Source organism: Equus asinus, chromosome 12 (assembly GCF_041296235.1).
Source record: "Equus asinus isolate D_3611 breed Donkey chromosome 12, EquAss-T2T_v2, whole genome shotgun sequence".
In the NCBI taxonomy this organism is placed as follows: domain Eukaryota; kingdom Metazoa; phylum Chordata; class Mammalia; order Perissodactyla; family Equidae; genus Equus; species Equus asinus.
This window is the reverse complement of record NC_091801.1, coordinates 47169022-47187072: the sequence shown is the minus strand read 5'-3', so window position 1 is coordinate 47187072 and position 18051 is coordinate 47169022. Positions and strand designations below refer to the sequence as shown.

Here is an 18051-nt window from a genome sequence, read left to right as displayed (position 1 = left end):
AATTTGTATATTTTAATACCATAATATAATCAAGAAAATTAATAATTACCATATAGTTGTTATAATATTGACTTTATTATAGTACATTATTAAATTTATATTATGACATATGAGTATATGTATAGTATATCTGTAATCAATACATATACTTCTGTATTTGTGTGTGTGTGTGTATGTACATGTGTGTGTATATTCTCTTGACCTCACAGTTTCACTTCTGGGAATTCATCCTATAGATACACTAGCACATGTGTGAATTAACTTATGTAGAAGCTTATTCATTGCTGTGTTGTTTATGATAGCAACAGGGAACCTAGATATCCATAAATAAGGGATTCGTAAGTAAGAGATGCTATATCTCTAGAATAGAATAGGATGTAGATGTATGAAAGAAAAGAATGAGGATGCTTTCTATGTATTTATGAAGAGATCTCCAACATAGGTTGTGTGTTGTTAAGTGAAAACAGCAAAGTTTATAACAGTGTGGATAAAAAAGTTAATGTAAAATGCTACCTTGTATGTTAAAAAGGAGGAGAGGTGAAAATACATATTCGTATTTGTATAAAGGTTTCACAAGAAGCTAATAAAAGTGGTTATTCTTTGAGGTGTTTCTGGGGAGATTAAGAACAGGTTTTTTTTGATTTTTGAATCATCTAAATATATTGCCTCAAAAATAAAATAAAAAATATTATAAGAAGTCTTAAGGAAAATATTTTCTTTCTGTTTTTTTCTGAACAGTAAGCTAAAAAAGCTGAGTGAAGACAGTTTGACTAAGCAGCCTGAAGAAGTTTTTGATGTGTTAGAGAAACTTGGAGAAGGGTAAGTACAAGAAATATGAAAGTAGACTTTAGATAATGACAGAAAAATTATAAAATACTATTTTAATATTAATCTTTAACTAGAGGATATTTGCTTGAATTGAAAAGTAATAGTATAGAGGACACATACCTCAACATAACAAAGGCCATATATGACAGGCCCACAGCTAACATCATAGTCAACAGTGAAAAGCTGAAAGCTTTTCCTCTAAATCAGGAGCAAGACATGGATGCCCACTCTTGTCACTTTTATTCAACGTGGTATTGGAAGTCTTAGCTAGAGCACTTAGGCACGAAAGAGAAATAAAAAGCATCCAAATGAGAAGAGAAGAAGTAAAACCGTTTCTATTTGCAGATGACATGATTTTATATATAGAAAAACCTTGGGGCTGGCCCCGTGGCCGAGTGGTTAAGTTCGCGCGCTCCGCTGCAGGCGGCCCAGTGTTTCGTCGGTTCGAATCCTGGGCGCGGACATGGCACTGCTCGTCAGACCACGCTGAGGCAGCGTCCCACATGCCACAACTAGAGGAACCCACAACGAAGAATACACAACTATGTACCGGGGGGCTTTGGGGAGAAAAAGGAAAAAATAAAATCTTTAAAAAAAAAAAAAAAAAAAAAAAGAAAAACCTCAAAGATTCTGCCAAAAAACTGTCAGAATTAATAAACAAATTTGGTAATGTCACAGGATATAAAATAAATATATAGAGATGAGTTATGTTTCTATACACTAATAACAGAGAAATTAAGAAAACAATTGTATTTATAGTTGCATCAAAAGGAATAAAATACCTAGCAATAAATTTAAGCAAGGAAGTGCAAGATCTGTACACTGAAAACTATGAGACATTGATGAAAGAAATTGAAGAAGACACAAATAAGTGGAGAGAGATTCCATATTTATGGATTCGGAGAATTAATATTGTTGAAAGGTCCATACTAGTGAAAGCAATCTGAAGATCACTGCAATCCCTATCAAAATTCCAATGGCATTTTTCACAGAAATAGAACAAACAGTCCTAAAATTTTTATAGAACTACAAAAGATCCTGAATAGACAAAGTAATCTGGAGAAAAAAAAAACAAAGCTGGAGACATCACACTTCCTGATTTTAAACTATATTACAAAGTTATAGTCTTCAAAACAATATGGTATTGGCATAAAAACAGACACATAGATCCATGGAACAGATTAGGGAGCCCCAAAATAAACCCACATATATATGGTCAATTACTTTATGATACAGGAGCCACGAGTATACAATTGGGAAAGGATAGTTTTTTCAATAAATGTTGTTGGGTAAACTGGACTGCCACATGTAAAAGAATGAAACTGGACCCCTATCTTACACCATGCACAAAAATAATTGAAAATGCATTAAAAACTTGAACATAAGACCTGAAACCATAAAACTCCTAGAAGAAAACAGAGGGAGTAAGCTCCTTGACATTGATCTTGGCAATGATTTTTTGGATTTGACACCAAAAGCAAAGGTAACAAAAGCAAAAATAAACAAGTGGGACTGCATAAAACTGAAAAGCTTCTGTAAAGCAAAGGAAACCATCAACAGGGCAACTTGTGAAATGGGAGAAAATATTTGCAAATCATATATCTGAGAAGGGGTTAATATCCAAAAAATGTAAAGAACTCATATGACTCAATAGCAAAAAAGCAAATGTGTTAAAAAATGGACAGAGGAACCAAATAGACATTTTTCCAAAAAAGGCATCTAAATGGCTAACAGGTACACGAAAAGGTGCTCCACATTACTAATTATCAGGAAAATGCAAATCAAAACCATGATAAGATATCGCCTCATACCAGTTAGAATGGCTGTCATCAAAAAGACAAGAGATAAGTGTTGGTGAGAATGTGGAGAAGCGGGAACTGTTTTGCAGTGTTGGTGGGAATATAAATTGGTGCGGCCAGTGTAGAAAACAGTATGGAGGTTCCTCAAAAAATTAAAAATAGAGCCACCATATGATCACAGCATTCCCACTTCTGGGTATATATATGCAAAGGAAATGAAATCACTATCTCAAAGAGGTATTTGTAGCTCCACTTTCATTGCAGCATTATTTGCAATAGCCAAGACATGGAAACAACCTAAAAGTGTCCATTGATGGTTGAATGGATAAAGAAATATGGTATAAATACACAATGGAATATTATTCAGTCTTAAAAAAGAAGGAAATCCTGTCATTTGCTACCAACGTGGATGGACCTTGAGGGCATTATGCTAAGTGAAATAAGTCAGACAGAGAAAGACAAATATTATATAATTTTAGTTACATGTGGAATCTAAAAATCTCAGCTCATAGAAACAGAAGAAATTGGTAGTTGCCAAAGGCGAGGGATGGGGGTTGGGGGATGGGGGGGGAAATGGGTGAAGGTGGTCCAGAGGTACAGACTTCCAGTTACGAGATAAGTAGGTTGTGGAGATGTACAGCACGAGGACTGTAGTTAACAGTACTGTATTATATACTTGAAAATTGTTGAGAGTAGATCTTAAAAGTTCTCATCACAAGAAAAAAATTTTTTTCACTCTGTGAGGTGATAGATGTTAACAAAAATTATAGTGGTAATCATTTTATACTATATATATATCTCAAGTGATTAGATTGTACACCTTAATCTAATACAATGTTATATGTCAGTTATATCTCACTAAAACTGCAAAGGAATAAAAGGAGTAGTAATTAAGATTAATATACTCTGTAACAGTCTATATGGATCTGTAAAGACTAGATTGTGCTACAGCTAGTGTTTTTTCCATGTTTATATATATGTATGTGCAAGAAATATGCTGTGAAATGATTCCCAAGAAGTTTGTTAGTTTATTGCGTATGGCATTCTTGTTAATAAGCTTGGAAGATTTTGACTTTGTTAGGCAAGTGAGCATAAGCCCATCTTTCAGGACATTGAGACTCATTTGACTTGGGGAAAAATGAGTAATAGATGTAAATAGAGTGTCTCTGAGGAAAACAGGATGTATTGACAGAGGAATAGTTGACATAATTTAGAAATAATGATAAAGAAACCTGTTTCATTTTGAAAACATAGGGTTATTTAATGAAATGGCAACGTATAGGAGAACTTCCAAAATAATAAAAGGCACAAAACGGAATTAAAATAGCTTAAATCAGCCAGAACAAGGAAAAGGAAACAGAAAACAAAAATATAAAATAATGAGCTAAACGTAAGTTGGAAGGAATAGAATGAAATATGTTTTTCACTAAATGTCAATTCTCCCATTAAAAGACAAGCTAGTAGAGCCAATTAAAATGTAGAATCTAGCTGTATGCTGTTTAGAAGAGGCCCATGTAATACAATGACTAGAAATATAGGGATATTTCCTATTAGAGATAACAGATAAGAAAGAGAAAAATCATACAAATAACGAAAAGAAAGCAAAAGTGGCAATGTTTCTGTCAGGTAAATTACTTAAAGTTAAAAGAACTCAAATAAATAAAGAGGGGATAAATCCAAACAAAGAATAAAGAGGGACATTAGGTAATGGTATAAAAGACAACTTATAATGAAACATATGCGTCTGTCAGCATGACAGTTAAATTTGTGAAGGAAAGCTGTTAGAAACAGAGGAATCTAATGTGTATTCATATAAGAGATTTTAATATTTCTTTTTCAGAACTGGACAGGGTAATAGGAAAAAGAGAAAGGACATATAGTTATTAACTATAATCAATAAACTTGAATATATATAAAAATATATGTAAAGTATATATCTATACTTATATAACTATATGTATTCTTGCATTCCTCCTTCTTTTTGGTATGTTCATGGACCATTGATTAAAAAACTAACAAATTTTAAAGAAGATTTTTCAGGTCATATTTCCAGTTATAGTTACTGAAATTAGAAATAATTACAGTATGATAAAACCCACACTTACTGGAAATTAGGAAACATAGTCTGAGGTAACCTGTAGATTGAAGAGGAAATTACAAATTATCGAGAAAATCATGAAAAGAAGAATAAATCATACTGATATCTATGGAATCCAGCAAAGCTGTCATTAGGGGAAAATATTTAGTTTTAAATTCCTACATTACTAAAGAAGAAAGACCCCCCCCAAAAAAGAACTAGTGCTTAAATATTTAAAGAACTTAGAAAAAATAATAAAACATACCAAAAGATCCTAAGAAGAGAAAATTCATAAAGGAAAAGGCTAAATTTAATGAAATAGAAAATAAAAAAATTAGAAATGATAAATACATACAAAAGCTGCTTCTTTGAACAGGTCAATAAAATAGTTAAATCTCTTCTGACTTTGACAAATGAAAAAAGAACAAAAATATAGAAGAATTAGAATAAGGAAGAAGATACACCAGTGATAGAGAAACAATTTTAGCTGGGATCCATTCAGGGAAGGAAATTCTAGGAAATGTGGTTCCCAGCTTCTGTTTTGCAATGACGAGGAAACCTTAGAAGAGAGTGATGATTTTGCTTAATTGACAATAGATAATCTAGCACTGAATTCTATATTAGCTTTTGAGGGGATATACATATGTATGAACATTTACATACATATATACATGGCTTTTAAGGGAAGGTGTATATGTGTGTCTGCATATATGTGTATAAATTAGGACTGTACACACATGTACACACACACACCCCTCCACACACACACACCTACCCAAAGGTGACTTTATGTAGCAAACTAAAATTACTTCAGAAAGCCCAAAGAAACAGAGGCTAGGATAAATTTCATTTTGTTAAAGTAGCTGCTTTATCACTTACTTTTCACTTATTTTAAAAGATTGTAAATTTGTTTCTGCATAGCTTCCTAATTTGGAAACATTACGTGTCTTCCAATGGCTTACGCTTCTTTTTCTTTTCTAGAAATACTGTAGTGAGAAGAACATGATCTTTGGAGTTAGAATGTGTTTGAATTCTGGCCCTTGCTGGTTACCAGTCTCTGTTTCCTCATCTTTTTTTATTTTTTTTTTGTTGAGGTCACGTTAGTTTATAATGTTGTTTAAATTTCAGGTGTACATCATTATCTTTCACCTTCTGTATAGATTGCATCGTGTTCACCATACGTATGTGCCCCTTTACCCCTTTTTGCCAACCTCCAACCCCTTCCTCTCTTGTAACCACCAATCTGTTGTCCTTATCTATGTGTTCATCTTCCACATATTAGTGAAATCGTGTGTTGTCTTTCTTTGTCTGACTTATTTCGCTTAGCATAATACTCTCAAGGTCTATCCATGTTGTCACAAGTGGCACAATTTTGTCTTTTTTTATGGCTGAGTAGTATTCCATTTGTGTGTGTGTGTGTGTGTGTGTGTGTGTGTGTGTATACATACCATATCTTCTTTCACGTTCACATCCATACTTGGGTCACTGGGTCGCTTGGGTCGCTTGCAAGTTTTGGTTATGGTGAATAATGCTGCAATGAATGTAGGGGTGTATATATCTTTTCAAGTTAGTGTTTTCACGTTCTGTGGATAAATACCCAGAAGTGGAGTACCTGGATCATATGGTATTTCTATATTTAATTTTTTGAGAAATCTCCATACTGTTTTCCATAGTAGCTGTACCAATTTGCATTCCCACCAGGACTGTCTAAGAGTTCCCTTTTCTCCACATCCTCTCCAACACTTGTTATTTCTTGTCTTTTTAATAGTAGCCATTCTGACGGGTGTGAGGTGAAATCTTATTGTAGTTTTGAGTTGCATTCCCTTAATAATTAGTGATGTTGAACATCTTTTCATGTGCCTGTTGGCCATCTGTATATCTTCTTTGGAAAAATGTCTGTACATATTCTCTGCCCATTTTTTGATCAGATTGTTTTTTTTATTGTTGAGTTGTATGAGTTCTCTATATGTTTTAGAAAGTGACCCCTTATCAGATATATGATTTGCAAATATTTTCTCCACTTGGTGGGTTGTGTTTTCATTTTGTTGATGGTTTCCTTTGCCGTGTGAAAGCTTTCTAGTTTGATGTAGTCCCATTTGTTTATTTTTTCTTTTGTTTCCCTTGCCTGAGTAGACATGGTATTCAAAAAGATGCTGCTAAGACCAATGTCAGAGTGTACTACCTATGTTTTCTTGTAGGAGTTTTATGGTTTCAGGTCTTATGTTAAAAGTATTTAATCCATTTTGAGTTAATTTTTGTGTATGATGTAAGATAGTGGTCTAGGTTCATTCTTTTGCATGTGGCTCTGCAGTTTTCTTAACACCATTTATTGAACAGATTTTCCTTTCCCCATTGTGTGTTCTTGGCTCCTTTGTCAAAGATTAGGGGTCGATAGATGTATGGTTCTATTTCTGGGCTCTCAGTTCTGTTCCATTGATCTGTTTGTCTGTTTTTCTGCCAGTACCATGCTGTTTTGATTATGATAGCTTTAAAGTATATTTTGAATTCATGGAGTGTGATACTTTCAGCTTTGTTCTTTTTTCCCAAGATTGCTTTGGCTATTTGGGGTCTTTTGTTGTTCCATGTAAATTTTAAGATTCTTTGTTTCATTTCTGTGAAGATGTCATTAGGATTCTGATTGGGATTGCATTGAATCTGTAGATTGCTTTAGGTAATATGGACATTTTAATTATGTCTGTTCTTCCAGTCCATGAGCATGGAATATCTTTCCATTTATTTATGTCTTCTTCAGTCTTTTTCAATAATGTCTTACAGTTTTCAGTGTTATAAGTCTTTCACCTAGTTGGTTAAATTTATTCCTGGGTATTTTATTCTTTTTGTTGCAATTGTAAATGTGATTGTATTCTTGATTTCTCTTTCTGTTAGTTCATTTTTAGTGTATAGAAATGCCACTGATTTTTGTATGTTGTTTTTGTACCTTGCAACATTACTGTATTCATTATTTCTAATACATTTTTGGTAGACTCTTTAGGGTTTCTTATATGTAGAATCATGTCATCCACAAATAGGGACAGTTTTACTTCTTGCTTTACAATTTGGATCTCTTTTATTTCCTCTTCTTGCCTAATTGCTCTGGCTAGGTCTTCCAATATTATGTTGACTAAGACTGGCAAGAGTGGAGTTCCTTGGATTGTTCCTGTTCTTAGAGGAACAGCTTTCAGTTTTTAACCATTGAGTATGATGTTGACTGCGGGTTTGTCATATATGGCCTTTATTATGTTTTGCTATTTGCCTTCTGTACTCATTTTATTGAGTTTTTATCATAAATGGATGTTGAATCTTGTTAAATGCTTTCTCTGTGTCTGTTGAGATGATCATGTGATTTTTTATTATTCATTTTGTTAATGTGGTATATCCCATTGATTGATTTGCGGATGCTTAACCATCCCTGCATCCCTGGTATAAATCCCACTTGATCATGGTATATGGGCCTTTTCGTATATTGTTGTATTTGATTTACTAATATTTTGTTGAGGAGTTTTGCATCTATGTTCATCAATGATATTGGCCTGTCATTTTCCTTTTTTGTGTTGTCCTTCTCTGGTTTTCTTATCAGGGTGATGTTGGCCTTGTAAAATGAGTTAGGAAGCATCACATCCTCTTCAGTTTTTTGGAAGAGTTTGAAAAGGATAGATATTAAATCTTCTTTGAATGTTTGGTGGAATTCACCAGAGAAGCCATCTGGTCCTGGACTTTTGTTTTTTGGGAGAATTTTGATTACTGTTTCAATCTCTTTACTTGTGATTGGTTTATTCAGATTCTCTATTTCTTCTTGATTCAGTTTTGGGAGGTTGTATGATTCTAAGAATTTATCCATTTCTTCTGGGTTATCCAAGGTTGGATGGATAGGTTATCCATCTTCTAGGTTGGCGTATAGCTCTTCATAGTATTCTCTTATAATCCTTTTATTTCTCTGGTATCCTTTGTAATTTCTTCCCTTTCATTTCTGGTTTTATTTAGTTGAGACCTCTCTCTTTTTTTCTGAGTGAGTCTGCCTAAGCATTTGTCAATTTTGTTTATCTCTTCAAAGAATCAGTTCTTAGTTTTGTTGATCCTTTCTGTTGTCCTTTAGTCTCTATTTCATTTGTTTCTGCTGTGATTTTTATTATTTCCTTCCTTCTACTCACTTTGGACTTTGTTTGTTCTTTTTCTAGTTCTTTTAGATGTAGTGCAAGCTTGTTTGTTTGAGATTTTTCTGCTTTGTTGAGATAGGCCTGTATTAAAATTTTCCACTTAGTACTGCTTTTGCTGCATCCCATTGTTTTGGTATGTTGTGTTTTCATTTTCATTTGTGTCTAGATATTTTTTGATTTCTCCTTTGATTTCTTCATTGACCCAATAGTTGTTCAGTAGCATGTTGTTTAGTTTCCACATATTGTGACTTTTCCAACTTTCTTCTTGTAGTTTTAGTTTCGTAGCATTGTGGTAGGAAAACATGCTTGATTTGTCTTCTTAAATTTATTGAGGCTTGTTTTGTTTCCTAACATATGGTCTGTCTTTGAGAATGTTCCATGTGCACTAGAGAAGAATGTGTATTCTGCAGTTTTGGGATGGAATGTTCTCTCTATATATCTATTAAGTCCACCTGGTCTAGTGTTTCACTTAAGGTCCCTGTTTCCTTGTTGACTTTCTGTCTCGTTGATCTATCCATTGATGTAAGTGGTATGTTAAAGTCCCCCACTATAATTGTGTTGCTGTCGGTTTCTCCCTTTAGGTCTGTTAATAGTTGCTTTATATACTTTGGTGCTCCTATGTTAGGTGCATATATATTAATAAATGTTATGTCTTTTTGTTGAAATGTCCCTTTTATGAATAGATAATGTCCATGTTGGTCTTGGTAATTGTTATCCTTTTGGGCTTGAAGGCTCTACTGTCTGATATAATTATGGCTACAGCCGCTTTCTTTTGGTTTCCATTTGCTTGGAGTATCATCTTCCATCCCTTCACTCTGAGCCTGTGTTTATCTTTAGTGCTCACATGGGTCTCCTGGAGGCAGCATATTGTTGAGTCTTGTGTTTTAATCCATTCAGCTACTTTGTGTCTTTGATTGGTGAATTTAATGTATTTACATTTAGAGTGATTATTTATATATGAGGGATTAATACTGCCATTCTGTTTTTCATTTTCTGTTTATTTTTCCTCATCTTTTAAAACGGTTATAGTAGTAGTTTTACTCACGATTGAGAGGGCTGAATTTGATAATGCTTGTAAAACATCAAGCATAGTACCTGGTGGACAATAAGAACTTCGTAAATGGTGGCAGTTTTTACCTCATCTTCTAATTCATACCAAAGTACAAATGGCTTCCCTCTCTTGTTGTTTTTGCTGGTTAAAGCACATGAATATTTAATTGGCAAAGTTTCAAGAGTTATAGCAGAGACTGGTTTTGGGCAAGTGTCCATTAGATCTACTACTCATTTTATTTACCTATGAGTGTGTGATCTTGCTCATGAGGAGGAGAAAATAGTGAAAGGAGCATTTGAGGATACCTTGGATCTCTAACTTAGCAGGGGACCAGATTTCCTGTTTCTCTAACTTTGGTATCATGTGGTGCTCAGCTGGGGGTTTCAGTTGTTCTTAAGCACTTGAACAGGAATGGGACTTTGATATGCTGGGTATGATTTTGTTTAAGGTGAGATCGGCCTTGTCTCCTAACTTGAGACTTTGGCTGTTTGTAGTCTACATTTCATTCTTTTAATTTCTGCTTATATCTTTTTAATGCTGCAGTCCTTTGAGTTGACAAACCATGTGTCTGTTTCTTTCATTCATAAGAAAAACAGCAAATCTTTATATGTTAACCTGATGATTTTAAGTCTATAATTGAAATATTAAAGCTTGGGTATAATTCACTTTTCTTGTTATTTGTTTACTTTGATTTTTCATTACTAAATAGTGTTTTAAACTAGAAATGACTACATGCAAAACTCAGATTTTTTTTTCTAATAGTTATGATGTTTGAATAGAAAAAATAAAGAAATATCTTGGTTTCTTGTAGGTCTTATGGAAGTGTATTTAAAGCAATACATAAGGAATCTGGTCAAGTTGTGGCAATTAAGCAAGTACCTGTTGAGTCAGATCTTCAGGAAATAATCAAAGAAATTTCCATAATGCAGCAATGTGACAGGTATGAAGAGATTTTATTTACTTTCATTTTGATGAGTTTTGCTAATAATGTGTAATAAATGTGTTCTTTGGTCATCTGTTTAGTTTTCTTTTCTGACTTCCCATCAGAAGTGCCACTAATCCTTCAAGGAAGATGAGGATAGCATTGTATGGTTGTCATTAGGACTTAACAGCTCTAAAGAAGAATTGATGTTATAAAGCAACATGTGGTAATATAAAATATTCAAAAAGTTTTCTCATTTTCAGAGCAAATTTATGCATGAAAATTATTTTTGATGTTAACTGGCTATTTACCAGTCTTTTTTTTTTTTTTTGAGGAAGATTAGCCCTAACATCTGCCACCAATCCTCCTCTTTTTGGTGAGGAAGACTGCACCTGAGCTAACATCTGTGTCCATCTTCCTCTACTTTTTTTATGTGGGACACCTGCCATAGCATGGCTTGCCAGGTGGTGCGTAGATCTGCACCTGGGATCTGAACTGGCAAGCCCTGGGCTGCTGAAGCGGAACGTGTGAACTTAACTGCTGTGCTATTGGGCTGGCCCTGCATTTAACAGTCTTTTTTGTATAATTTTACCAATTAAAAACATTCATGTTTTATGTAACTCTAATTCATTCAATAAACATTCACTGAACATCCTCAGTGGGCCAGGTACTGTGCCAGGATCTAGGAATAGCAAGAGAACTAAGATAATGCTTTTCTTCTTGAGGGAGGGGTAATCTAGTTGAGAAGTCAGATACTTAAACCAATAGCTATAATACAGCACAGTCACTGTACTGACTGCATGGGATAATGTGAGAACAAGGAGATAGGACACCTACCTCAGCCAGCAGCCAGAAAGCCTTGAATGCTGAGGAGGAGTTAATTTGATGAGGAAATCGAAGGATGAGAGAGAATAAAGAGTATTACAGGTAGAGTGGTGAAAAACAGCTCACTGGTATGTGCTGTTCCCACAAGGTTTAGGATTACTGGAGTGGAAAGTATGAGACAGAGATTGGTGTGAAATGAGTTTAGATAGGTGAATGGAGCTGATCACGAGGATCTTATATGCTCCATTAAGTTGCTGGGTCTTTATAATGGGTGCAGGGTGTATAAAGTAGGACTATGTTTAGCCTGTAGTTGTTTAATCAAAGGGAGATTTATTATTCCCCCTTTACAAAAGGTCCAGAGTTAGGACTGTTTTAGGAGCAACCAAGTAACAACTGTCTCAGGCTTCTTTTCTTATGCTGTGCCATCCTTAGTAGGTGGCTTCTGTCCTCATCCTTACTATCTCATGGATATAAGAGGGTTGCTCTAGCTCCAGCCTTATGTCTACATTCCAGGCAGGAGGAAGAAGAAAAGAAGCAGGAGACGACTTTCCCAGAAACCCTCAACTTGTGTTTTATTCATCAGAATTGAGTCACATGGTGAATTAGAGCTTGTGACTTAGGGGAGTCTGGACACATTGTCATCCCTAATCAGATCAGGGCCTTATTAGTAAGAGACCTATGGAAAAATTTCCCTTCCAACTGTGTTTAAGATCCATATATTATAAGCTCGTTATCTAATGATGTGACTGAATAATCCTAGAGGAACTTTGTTACTTTGGTCTGTTTGATTTTGCTTTTCTTTATTGTGTGCTATATGGTTAGATTATATTACATATTTTCCATAAAGGCTGTATTAACTGGAAATTCAAGTGGGTATAGAAAAAAATGATACATTCCTCAACCCCCAAATAAAAACATATATCTGTAGTTTTCCCAGACCTTGCTGTTAATTTGGTAACTTGATAAGAATGTGGTTCCCAGAGTTTGATGTAGAAAAGGAAAGATTGAGCATAGTGTAGTGTTGAGCTCATCAGATGCTTAATACTTGTGTGTTGCTGTTATTATTTTATTATTTATTGTTATGATTAAAAATAGTTCAGGGACAAAATCGTGGCGTTCTGTAGAGATTTTAATTGAATGTGATCTAGGACAGGCAGGGTCTCAAATATTGCTTATTATACATCTCTTCCCCTAACCTCTGTGCACCTTGGATCCTATCAGATTTGTGCAACAGGTTCCTGTTTGTTCACTTTGTCTTTCATTTTTGCCTCCTCCAACCCATTTTCTTCCCTGAAACTAGAGTGATCTTTCTAAAATGCAAATCTAGTGAAGCCATTCCCTGTTTAAAAGCCTTAACTGGCTCCCTACTGCCTAGATAGATCCAATCTCCCTAAGGATGACATACAGGGTCCTTTGTGATCTGGTCAGTGCTTTGCTTCCAGTCTTCTCTCTTATGTGAGTTTCTCTTTTAAGCACCTGTTTACTTGTATTCTCTGCCATTTGACTCTTAAATTCTTTGAGTTTGGGATTATGTCTTACTAAGTGCCCTTGAATCCTGCCACATGGCAGGTTACTCAAATACTGATGAATATTACTAATTCCTGTCTGGGTGACTCAACTGAAATATCTGAAGGATGTCAGATTTAACGTTCTATAAGGAAGTTTTTAATTGTTGCAGACAAATCTTTCAAATTCCTGTTCTGTTAATAGCATCATCATCTACTTAATCTTTCAACAACAAAACTGAGAATCATTTTTGTTTCTTTTCCTGATACTTCTGATGATACTAGATCTTATAGATTCTTCTTCTGAAATGTCTTCACTGTCTTTATCCTTCTCTTCATTCCTTGAAAGAAGGAATCATCTTTCTTAGCACACATTACAATGGCTAGTACTGTACTTTTTGTTGAATGAATATGAATGGAATGGTATGCATAAGGAGTGTGGGAAAGAGTATTGTAGGTTGAGGGAGCCTTAAGGAAGTCTGATCCTTGTTCTTGTTGTGTACTGTAAACTCCTAAGGGAAAAGAAAAGTAAAGAATAAAAGGGGAAGAAAATATGAGTAAAATTCTAGAAATTTTGTACCACTTTATAGCAGAATGCCTTGTATGTAGTAGATACTTCTCAAATATTTATTGAATGAAATAAATAGATTGTGAAACAAATAGTGATAAAACAATGATTCCTATCTTTTAGATTTAACTTTCAAATTCATACTGTACATATGAAATAGTGAAGGATCAAAAAAGTTAGTTGGTTAAAAGATCCTCAAAATGCTAAAAGATGGGGCAAATGAAAAATAAGCTAGGAAGTGACAGGAGCAAGCATTACATTTTAGCTACTAATTACCAGTATTAATGTAGATCTGTTATTGAGAAATTGGCGTAGAAATGGTTCAGAAGAAAACAGTACAAACTGAAAAATTCCCATATAAAACAGTGGTATATTGGTTAGAGAAAATGAGATTTGCATTTCTGAAACTGGAATATTTTTATAAGTCTATTCAGCTGTTTGGCATTTGGCAAATTGTCTTGCTTTCTATACTCTAAAAAGAGATCAAAGGGTGTTTAATTTTTTTTTGTTCATCTTTAGTGAATATTAAATGTCTTTAATACTGCATTTTGGCATAAATATTTGAGGGAGCCCATTTGCATTGTTTATTGCTAAATCTTCTGTGCCTAGCCCAGTGCTTTGCACAGAGTAGGCATTTAATAAATATTTGTTGAATGTATAATCATAGATTGTTAATGCTAGACCGGACCTCTGTAAGTCTATTAGTTTAGAGTTTTTCAAATCTACCCTGCTCTATGGATGTGCTTCTAGGGGTGTTTTCCTCAAACAATGAAAAACTGAGCAGAATGAGAAACTTAGTCATGGCTGCTTTTATCTTTTTTCTATACTGGGGCTCATTCTAAAATTTTATTTGAGGAAAAGGCTTCTGGTGCTAAAACATATTTAAGAACTATTTCACAGGTACAGAAAATGAGACCTAGAGATTTTACATGAATTGTCCAATGTCACACAGCTGGTTAATGACTGGGATGCTATAAGAACCCACATTTGCTGACTCTGTGACCAGTGCTGAGGAAAGCAATGTCTGTAAAAAGATTCTAGCAGTTCAAAGTGCATCACTCTCAAGGCATTGTTGCAGGTGGAGGCAAGACCTGGTCAGCAATACTTGTGAATACTGTGTGCTGGGTAATGTGGAAACAAGGGAACCACGGTTGACACAGCCCCTGGTGGTAAGCACAGTGGTAAGCACACTCCTGGTGGTTACACTCTAGGGAAGGAACTTCTCATATCTAAACCAAGAGAAATGTGTTATCACATGCATCAGGGCACACAGTTATTCACTTATTTATTCATTTGACTAATACATATTAAATACCTGCTCCTGAGGGTAGACCTTGTGTGCTACAAACCAGAGATATGACAATGAATGAGTCTCAGACTTTAGAGGGACTTTCAGTCAGATGGTAGAGACAGATGAATGGACAGACTGTTTCAGTACAATGTGATAAGAGCTATGATGGGGTAGATATGGGGAACTGTGTGGGTTGGAAGTCATATCAAACACCTCACAATTAAGGATTCAGGGAAAGCTTCCTGAGGGAGGTCATAACCCAAGCTGAGTTCTGAAGGATGACTTAGATTTGCTGGACAGAGAGGAGAGGCCGCATTTCTAAGCTGGGCTCCTCAGAGGCTTCTACCAGAGCAGCTCCTCTCGTGTCTATTCTATTTGCTGATGTTTCTGGGTAAGATACCATTTGAACACTGTTTCTGAGGCCAAAAAAAAAGTAAGTTTGAAGATCACCAAATTGAAGAATTCATGATGAACTTTGGCAATTTCTGTCAATTTGTGTACAGTCATTGGTCACTGGATGGGAGCGCATTCTGAGAAATGCATCGTTAGCTGATTTAGTCATTGTGGGAACATCATAGCTTGTTCTTACACAAACCTAGATGGCACAGCCTACTACACACCTAGGCTATATGGTACTAATCTTATGGGACTACTGTTGTATATGTGGTCCATTGTCGACGAAATGTCATCATGCGGTGCATGACTGTGTATGTATGTTTGTTTTTGCATGGGGCAAGAAATAAATTGCTGTGATTTAGATTTATATTGGAAATGGTTCAGTTTTCATAGGAGAATATTCACATTGCCTTTGTAAAAACACTATATTACCCTTTACTTAACAGTTTAGAACACCATTAAGGTGGTAGAAGGATGTTAATAAAACTTATGTAATGAAAATAGCTGTTTCTTTAGCATGTTAGTTATCACATGCTCATAATGGGAACACTTTAAAAACTATATCTTAGAAAATTATTTGCAGAAGTCTTATCTGATAAAGTACTGTTATCCAAAATATACAAAGAATTCTCAAAACTCAACAAGAGTACAGACAACCCAGTTAAAAAATGAGCCAAAGACTTTAACAGACACCTCGCCCAAGAATAAATACAAATGGCAAATAAGCATATGAAAAGATGCTCCACATCATATATTCATCAGGGAAATGCAAATTAAAACAACAGTGAGATACCGCTACTATTAGAATGGGCAAAATCCAGAACACTGATAACACCAAATACTAGCAAGGATGTGGAGGAACAGGAACTTCCATTCATTGCTGGTGGGAATGCAGAATAGTACAGCCACTTTAGAAGTCAGTTTGGCAATTAATTTTCTTACAAAAGTAAACATACTTTTAACCACATGATCCAGCAATCGTGCTCCTTGGTATTTGCCCAGAGAAGCTGAAAACTTATGTCCACACAAAAAGCTGCACACGGATGTTTATAGCAGCTTTATTCATAATTACCAAAAATTTGGAAGCAACCAAGATGTCCTTCAGTAGATGAATGCATAAATAAACTGTGGTACATCCACACAGTAAAGTATTATTCACCACTAAGAAGAAATGAGCTATTAAGCCATGAAAAGACATAGAGGAAACTTAAATGCATATTACTAAGCAAAAGAAGCCAATGTGGAAAGGCCACCTACTGTATGATTCCAACTATGTGACATTCTGGAAAAGGCGAAACTATAGAGACAGTAAGAAGATCAGTGATTGCCAGGGGTAGGAGGGTGGGGGGGATGAAAAGGCGGAGCACAGAGGATTTTTAGGGGAGTGAAACTACTCTGTATGATACTATAATGGTGGATACAGTAGGTATACATTTGTCATAGAATGTACAACACCCATAAAATGTACAACACCAAGGGTGAACCCTAATGTAAAGTGTGGACTTTGGGTGATAATGATGTTTCGGTGTATGTTCATCACTTGTAACAAATGTACCACTCTGGTAGGGGAGACTATGCATGTGTAGGGGCAGGCAGTATATGTGAAATCTCTGGACATTTCACTCAATTTGCTGTGTACCTAAACTTGCTCTAAAAAATAAAAGTCCATGAAAAAAATACCTGAAGCAATACATGGCTTTCTTCAATTAAGATGAAATTCAAGTTAATATAAAAATGTTAATTACTTTAGGCAGTAAAAAGTAACATTTGAGTTTCTATAAGAAGCTTAAACATAACGATTCAGTCCAAATAACTTGTACCATGAGTAGTGCTTATATAAGAGGCAAATAGTTAGAAAAAGTTTGTAGTGCTTTTTCTATTTTTTCCCTCTGGTTTTTGTCATTTCTCTTTTTATTTTTTTATTTTTGTTTATCTTTTGCTTAGGAAGATTCGCTCTGAGCTAACGTCCGTGCCAGTCTTCCTCTATTTTTTAGTAATGTGGGCTGCCAGTACAGCATGGCTGCTAGCAGAGTGGTGCAGGTCTGTACCCGGGAACTGAACCCGGGCTGCTGAAGTGGAGTGCGCTGAACTCAACCACTAGGCCACCAGGGCTGGCCCTTATTTCTCCTTTTATACTATTTCTATTTTGAGTTGTGATAATAGAGGAAGACTGTTAAGATAATGGGTGTAGGGGAGATGTGAAATGGAGACAGAGAAATGGAAAGGATGTAATCATTGATGTGAGATGAGAGGAAGCCAAAAAAAAAGAAAAAATGAAAAAAGAGAAGAAGATGATATGTCGTTTCATTGGAATGTAGATGTTCAATAGGGGAAGGGAAATAAATGAATGTGACAGAATGAAATAGTAGGGGGATGGCACAGGAAAAAGGAGTGGACTATATCTCATGATTGTCACCTCAGTTATCAAGGCATCATGTTTCACCTTTGCTTCCTGGTTTATACTGTAATTTGTCTTGTGCCTTCCTTGTCCCTCCACCCAATGTAATTTTCAAAGTCTTGTTTAACTATTTAACTGTGCCAAGAATATGTATAATTGCTGGGTTTTTATACGTCCTGTCAGTCCAAACGGACTTAGAAACTAGTCAAGATTCTTAGGCATTACGGCTGAATTAGA

General features: G+C 35.1%; 1 protein-coding gene across 1 annotated transcript in view; it reads left to right on the top strand.

The window, feature by feature from the left end:
- The window catches only part of STK3 (serine/threonine kinase 3), a 266921-nt gene that overhangs the window by 35795 nt on the left and 213075 nt on the right, over positions 1-18051 (top strand). The window contains exons 2-3 of the mRNA XM_044743927.2: positions 739-819; positions 10721-10849. Coding sequence (XP_044599862.2) covers positions 739-819; positions 10721-10849 — 210 coding nt within the window. The remainder of the gene's footprint in view (positions 1-738; positions 820-10720; positions 10850-18051) is intronic.